Source organism: Chiloscyllium plagiosum, chromosome 21 (genome assembly GCF_004010195.1).
Source record: "Chiloscyllium plagiosum isolate BGI_BamShark_2017 chromosome 21, ASM401019v2, whole genome shotgun sequence".
Classification (NCBI taxonomy): Eukaryota; Metazoa; Chordata; class Chondrichthyes; order Orectolobiformes; family Hemiscylliidae; genus Chiloscyllium; species Chiloscyllium plagiosum.
This window is the reverse complement of record NC_057730.1, coordinates 44199592-44207258: the sequence shown is the minus strand read 5'-3', so window position 1 is coordinate 44207258 and position 7667 is coordinate 44199592. Positions and strand designations below refer to the sequence as shown.

General features: G+C 42.5%; 1 protein-coding gene across 9 annotated transcripts in view; it reads left to right on the top strand.

Moving 5' to 3' along the window:
• acsm3 (acyl-CoA synthetase medium chain family member 3) overlaps window positions 1-7667 on the top strand; it is an 86929-nt gene that overhangs the window by 45167 nt on the left and 34095 nt on the right. For all 9 annotated transcript variants that reach the window (XM_043711936.1, XM_043711938.1, XM_043711941.1 and 6 more), the window contains 2 exons: window positions 2525-2681; window positions 5685-5764. In XM_043711936.1, the coding sequence (XP_043567871.1) occupies window positions 2525-2681; window positions 5685-5764 (237 nt within the window). The remainder of the gene's footprint in view (window positions 1-2524; window positions 2682-5684; window positions 5765-7667) is intronic.

The following is a 7667-nucleotide window of genomic DNA, read 5'->3' as shown; positions in this document are numbered from 1 at the left end:
GAAATGTCGGCGGATGGTTTGGTTTATGCGAAGGTTGGTAGGGTGTAAGGTGAGCACCAGGGGCGTTCTGTTCTTGTTGCGGTTGGAGGGGTTGGGTCTGGGGGCGGAGGTGCGGGATGTGGATGAGATGCGTTGGAGGGCATCTTTAACCACTTGGGAAGGGAAATTGCGGTCTCTAAAGAAGGAGGCCATCTGGTGTGTTCTATGGTGGAACCGCTCCTCCTGGGAGCAGATATGGCGGAGGCGGAGGAATTGGGAATATGGGATGGCATTTTTGCAAGAGGTAGGGTGGGAAGGGGTGTAATCCAGGTAGCTGTGGGAGTCGGTGTTTCACGGGGGGAACGGTCTTTGCGGAAGGCGGAGAGGGGTGGGGAGGGAAATATATCCCTGGTGGTGGGGTCTGTTTGGAGGTGGCGGAAATGTCGGCAGATGATTTGCGAAGGTTGGTAGGGTGGAAGGTGGGCACCAGGGGCGTTCTGTCCTTGTTGCGGTTGGAGGGGTTGAGTCTGAGGGCGGAATTGCGGGATGTGGATGAGATGCGTTGGAGGGCATCTTTGACCACGTGGGAAGGGAAATTGCGGTCTCTGAAGAAGGAGGCCATCTGGTGTGTTCTATGGTGGAACCACTCCTCCTGGGAGCAGATACGGCGTAGGCGGAGGAATTGGGAATACGGGATGGCATTTTTGCAAGAGGTAGGGTGGGAAGGGGTGTAATCCAGGTAGCTGTGGGAGTTGGTGGGTTTGTAGAAGATGTCAGTGTCAAGTCGGTCGTCACTGATGGAGATGGAGAGGTCCAGGGAGGGGAGGGAGGTGTCAGAGATGGTCCAGGTAAATTTAAGGTCGGGGTGGAATGTGTTGGTGAAGTTGATGAGTTGCTCAACCTCCTCGCGGGAGCACGAGGTGGCATCAATGCAGTCATCAATGTAGCGGAGGAAGAGGTGGGAGTGGTGCCGGTGTAATTACGGAAGATCAACTGCTCTACGTATCCAACAAAGAGACAGGCATAGCTGGGGCCCATACGTGTGCCCATGGCTACCCCTTTGGTCTGGAGGAAGTGGGAGGATTCAAAGGAGAAATTGTTAAGGGTGAGGACCAGTTCGGCCAAACGAATGAGAATGTCGGTGGAAGGGTACTGTTGGAGACGTCTGGAGAGGAAAAAATGGAGGGCTTGGAGGCCCTGGTCATGGCGGATGGAGGTGTAGAGGGATTGGATATCCATGGTGAAGATGAGGCGTTGTGGGCCGGGGAAACTGAAGTCTTGGCGGAGGTGGAGGGCATGGGTGGTGTCTCGAACGTATGTGGGGAGTTCCTGGACTAGGGATGATAGGACAGTGTTGGTACTATTCTAAAGGAGGTGCTGGAACAGAGAGACCTGGTCTTTTATGTGTATAGGTTGTTAAAGATGGTAAGACAGGTAGTGAGAACAGTAAAGCCACATATGGAATTTTATTTTACATAAATAAAGGCATTGATTACAAGAGTAGGCAGGTCATGATGAATTGAGACCTCATCTAGATTAGACCTTGTCTTGAGTACTGTGTATGTTTCTGAGTATCACTGTGTGTGTGTGTGTGAGAGTGTGTGTATGTGTGGGGGGAGGGGGGGGGCTGTTGGGGTTTGGGTTAGTGGGATATGAATGTGTTGGAGAGAGTTTAGAAGAGAATTGTGAGAATGTGGTTTCTTATCCCTGGAATCAGTTGTGAGGAAAGATTGGAGAAGTTATGGTTGTCCTCCTTTGAGAGTTACCTAAGTAGAGATTTGATAAAAGTTTTCAAAATTATGAGAGGAGAAATTGTTCCTGCATGTAAAATTATTAAGAACCAGAGGAATTGGAGTCTGAAAAGTGCTATCTGGAAGTGTGATTGGAGGCAGGTTCAATAGAGATGTTTAGGAGAGCCTCCGTTAGATTAGTTGTTTCTGTTTAAAGAATGTGGATTCCTGGGAACAGAGGCTGAATGGCCTCCTTTTGCACTGTAACAATTTTGTGAATAAAGCTCAAAGAACAGCACCTTTTTCAATTGGGCTGTTTGTTTGTTTTGCTACATGCTTCCTCCCTGGGGCCATCTATTAGTTCTTCTGTGGATTCAGTATTACTCTATAACTCTGCTCCACTTTTGGCATTTAATGTCTTCAATCTTCTGCCCTCGCATGGATGTTCTCTATTTTCTTTTCACATTCTTCATTTCACCCACATGATGCTTTCTTACGTGTCCCAATTCTAACGTCATAATCTTGATGTGAATGCTTTCTCTACCAACATTTCTAGATTTTCTGAGTATTCCCAACAATTTCTGTTAATTTTCCTGCTCAAGAATTGAATCTGGCATTTTCCTGAAAGTTGTTTTATAATACTCACTGTCACTTGGACAGAATCCCCACCTATTTCAGTTGATAGACGTTTTATTATTATACAAACTTCATTTTGTTCTGATCCAAAACAAAATCCAGCATTAGCTAGTCTTCCAAAAGTAGTTTGGTTATAATGCAGCAGGACAGAAAATTGACTATATAATGCCCTCTACCAGGTACTGGTTAGATCTTACTCCCTCTGATGTGATGTGGAATACCTCAGACACTGGCTGGGCTAAGTCTGCATGGAGCAGCTTCTTTTCACCTTGGATTCAAGGAGCTTGTGTTTTTGTCCATCAGATGCCACGGTTTGATTCGAAAATTATATTGGAAGTAAGCAAATAGTCATTAGCTTTCAATTTTAAAATATATTGCATGTATACTGTCGCGACTAATTGTATAAACCCCTTACCTGTGGAATGAATTCCATGATCAATGCGATTCCTTTTCTTCAATGCCATTATATGGCATTCCTGATCAAAACACAGCACTTAATTACAAACTTTTGCTTTGGGTACTTTTTTTTATTATTTTCAGTCATTCCATTGCATGTTTATAGCCAGAGGAAAAGCTTTCTTTGGAAGTCTAGATGACCATCTACAAATTACAGATATTTATTTTGCTTTAAATTTGCCCTGAATTTATGATCATTTATTAAGTTGTTAAGTTAAAAAAATGTGTTCATTGGCTCTCTTTATTCTGTTGTTTAATGTGAATGTTTGATTTTGTGAGTACGGTTTTCTGAAGTTCCTTCCAATTCCTAGCAACAGCAATCTCCTCTTTGGAGATAGTAGACTACAGAATAATGGATGCTGGAAAAACCTTTTTAGAGGGTGGTGGGGGCCGAGTGTTTCTTATCTCCATTTTTAAATCAAAATTATTGCAGTTTTGCTCCTAGGTTTTCCTAAAGTCTGAGTCAGTTGCGAGCATTCTTAACAGGTGCTAACTACAGACTCATGATGAACAGAAATAGGCCATTCAGCCCAAAACGTCTGGTCTGCTATTCAGTGAGATCAGGGCTGATCTGATAATTCTCCACTTCTTTTCCCCATAGCCTTTGCTGCCATTGCTAATTAAAACTCTACCTCAGCCTTCAGTATCCTTAATGACCCAGTCTCTGCAACCTCTAAGATAAGGAAGATTCACTACCCTCAAAAGAAATTCTTCCTCAACTCTGTCTTAAATGTACAATCCCTTATTGTAAGATTATGCCAAATGATTCTAGACTCTTCCCCAATGTTGGCCCTTACTTCAAAGGGGTTGGAATACAAAGTAGGGAAGGCTTGCTGCAATTGTACAAGGTGAGACCACATCTGGAGTACTGAGAGTGGTTTTGGTCTTCTTATTTCCAGAGAATATCAGTTCAGAGAAGGTTCACTAGAATAATCCCTGGATATGGAGGGATTTTCTTGTGAACAAAGGCTAAACAGGTGGGGGCTGGAGAAGTGATCTCATTGAGACATGGGATTCTTAAGGAGTTTGAGAGTTAATGCTGAGAAGAGTTTCCCCTCACAGGAGAACCTAGGATCAGAGAGCATAGTTTAAGACTAAAGGAGTGCCAATTTAACACTAAGGGTAGGATTTCTTATGAGGGTTGAAAGTATTTGGAAATCGTCGTCACAGAGAGCTGTGGGGACGGATTCCTTGTGTATATTTAACGCTAAGGTAGATTCTTGATCAATAGAGGGTTATGGGGAAAAGGCATGAACGTGGACGTGAGGAATGTTGGATGATCCTGTAAATAGTGGAGCAGAGCAGGCTTAAGGGGCCCAATGGTGTATTTGTATTCCTATTTCTTATGGTGTTCTCTGAAAGTTGAATCAATTGTGGCTAACAAAAGAAATTTAAAGATTGCCTTCAAACAGGAAAAGTGGTTAAGACCAAAGATTATGAGCAATTTAGAATCCGGCAAATGATGACAAAGAAGCTAATTATCAAAAGGGAAAAGAGAATATCAATACATGCTAATGCAAACTTAATGAAAAAACAACAGCACAGCATAGGAACAGGCTTTTGGCCCCCCAAGGCTGCATGATGCCTTTCTAAACTAAAACCCTTTTCGCCTTTACACTGTCTGAATCCCTCTATCCCATGTTCATTCATATATCTATCAAGATGCCTCTTTAAAGTTTTCATTATGTCCTCCTCCTCCATCTCATTTGCTAATGCATTCCACTTACCACTGTTTTCTTTTAAGAAAAGCCTGCCTCTTACATCTCCTTTTAAATTTACTGCCTTTTACCTCAAATCTAGTAATTGACATTTCTACCCCAGGAAAAAGATGATATCCATTCTGTCCATGCCTCTCATAACTTGTAAACTTCTTATTAGATAGCCGCTCAATACTGGACTGTAAGATCATCTTTAGCATGTGGGAAATAAAAGATGTCAGTGATTAGGAAAGCACGTGAAATGTTGGCCTTCGTTGCAAGGAGATTTGAATGAAGGAGTAAAGAAGTCATGCTGCAGTCGCATAGAGCCTAATGAAAATGTCCCTGCAATATAGTGTGCAGTTTTGGTAATCTTATTTAAAGAAGGATGTATGCCAACTCCTCATTATCCATGGGGGTTAGGAGTATGAAAATTCTGTGAATAACAAATGTGCACACTGCTTCAGTGTAACTCTCCTACCTATCATAAAGGACTGCTTAATCAGACCAGATGTGTCAGTGGAGAAAAAAGGATAGGGTCTGGGCCAACCTTGACTACACTGTTCATGTGTAACAAGGAATGACTGTACTGGGAAGGGGGGAGGAAGAGGAGGAGGGGAGACAGAAAGACTGCAGCAGAGTCTTGCCACATTAGCCCTTGGGATGATGGGATTGTTTTGTATGGAGAACATGAGAAAACTAGGTCTGTATTCTCTAGAGATTTGAATAATGAGATGAGTTCATTAAAAAATAGACTTAGAAAATTTGTATAAGGCCATTTTTGTATATTTGTGGAAGGTGATGAGGTGTTTCCCCTGGTAAGTCTAGAACCAGGGGATATAATCTCAGAATAAGAGACAGGCCATTTTAAATTTGAGATGTGAAGGAATTTCTTTAAACAGGGTAATCAATCTTTGGAGTTAACTATCTGAGGGCAGTGAAAGCCCAGTCATTGAGCATATTCAAGGTAGAAATCTATGATAGATTTATGGATATTAAAATATATTAAAGGATATGGGAATAGTAGAGGAAAGTAGCATTGCATTGATGATCACCCAAGGTCTATATAATGGTGGAGCAGATTTAATGGGCTGAATGATCCCCTTCTGCATCTGTGTTCCTCTGTTCCTATGATATTATTTTATTGTCATTTGGATGATTTTATTTTTAAATGTTCTTTTCCTAGGTTTTATCCACGTATCCCATAACAACTTTCTGTTCTCCACCTACTGTATATCGTATGCTAGTGCAAAATAATGTCAAAAGGTACAGTATTAATTTTCTGATTATTCGTTGATTACCATCCATTTAAGCTAAGCATATATAACAATCAAATCTACCTAAATCATCCAGTTATCTGCACTCATGCACAGGAGCTCCTTAATAACATTTACAGCTCCATCCTGATTTGGTGCAATCAACTTTTACAAAGTATTTCATTATTTTTGTAGTTTTATTTTTCTTAAGGTGATATTCTCCAGATATTTATTTATGGATCAAAACCTTTCCAGCTTGATAAGAATTTACATTGTGGTCAACAGACTCCTGAATGCATACTGTTGTACATTGTTTTTTGCCTGTAGGAGGTTGGTTAGTTCAGTGGCTGTTTGGCTGGCTGGTCTGCAAGGCAGAAGGATGCCAACAGTGTGGGTTCAGTTCCTGTACTGGCTGAGATTACCACAAAGGACTCTCCTTTAAAATCTGTCCCCTCACCTGAGGCATGGTGACCCTCCGGTTAAACTAGCATCAAGCTTGTCTCAAATGAGAGAGTAGCCTTATGCTTGCGTAAGACTTTGGGACTTTATCTTTTATATTGTCTATAAAGAATTAGAAATTAATTAGTCAGGAATCAATTATATGCCCAGTAAGTGTTCCAATGGGGCCACATTCAAAGCATTAATGTGTCATGTTTGTGTGTCATATAATAATGGCCAAATAATTTGCACACTGTGGTGATAGTGAAAGGACATTCAGTGGTTAGAGGAACATACAGGAGGTTCTGTGGTTGCAAACAAGACTCCCGGATGGTATCTTGCCTCCCGAGTGTCAGGGTCAGTGTGTCTCAGATCGAGCCTACTGGATTCTTAAGGGGGAGGGGGAGCAGCTGAAAGCTGTGGTACACATCGGTACCAATGACATAGCAGGAAAAAGTGATGAGGACCTGAAAAATGAATATAGGCAGTTAGGTTGGAAGCTAAAAGATAGGACGAGGACTAGTGAGGCAAGGAACTAAGAGCAAGTTCAGCTGAAAACGTGGTTGCAGAGCTGGTGTAGAAGGGAGGGCTTTAGATATTTGGATCATTGGGACTCCTTGTGGGGAAGGTGCAACCTGTACAAGGAGGATAGGTTGCACCTGCACTGGAAGGGAACCAATATCCTGAGCGGCAAATTTGCTAGAGCTCTTTGGAAGGGTTTAAACTAGTTTGGCAGGGGGATGGGAATTGGAGCTACAGATCAGAGGATAGGCTAGCTGGTGAACAGACAGAGGGTGCAGAGAGTCTGTGAGGAAGGATAGATAGTTAATAGAGCAAAGTTGCAGTCAGTGTGATGGGTTGAAGTGTGTCTATTTTAACGCAAGAAGTGTCAAGAATAAGGGTGATGATCCAGAGCATGGATGAGATTAACACAAAGGAGCTACGATGCTGTAGCCATTATGGAGACTTGGATATCACAGAGGCAGGAATGGTTCTTGCATGTTCCTGGGTTTAGATGTTTCAAAAGGAATAGGGAGGGAGATGGGGGGAATGGCATGGCTAATCAGGGATAGTATCACAGCTGCAGAAAGGGATGTCATTGAGGAGAGTTTATCTACTGAGTCAATATGGATGGAAGTCAGAAATAGGAAAGGTGCAGTCACTATATTGGGAGTTTTCTATAGCCACCCCCCCCCCAAACTCTCCCCTCCAGCAACAGAGATATGGAGGAGCAGATTGGGAGGCATACTTTGGAAATATGCAGAAGTTACAGGGTTGTTGTCATGGGTGACTTCAACTACCCTAATATTGATTGGAACCTCCTTAGTGCGGATAGTTTGGATCAAGCAGATTTTGTCAGGTATGTCCAGGAAGGATTCCTGACTCAATAGGCTGACTACAGGGGAGGCCATATTGGATTTGGTGTTTGATAACAAACCAAATCAGTTGTCAGATGTCTTGGTGGGAGAGCATTT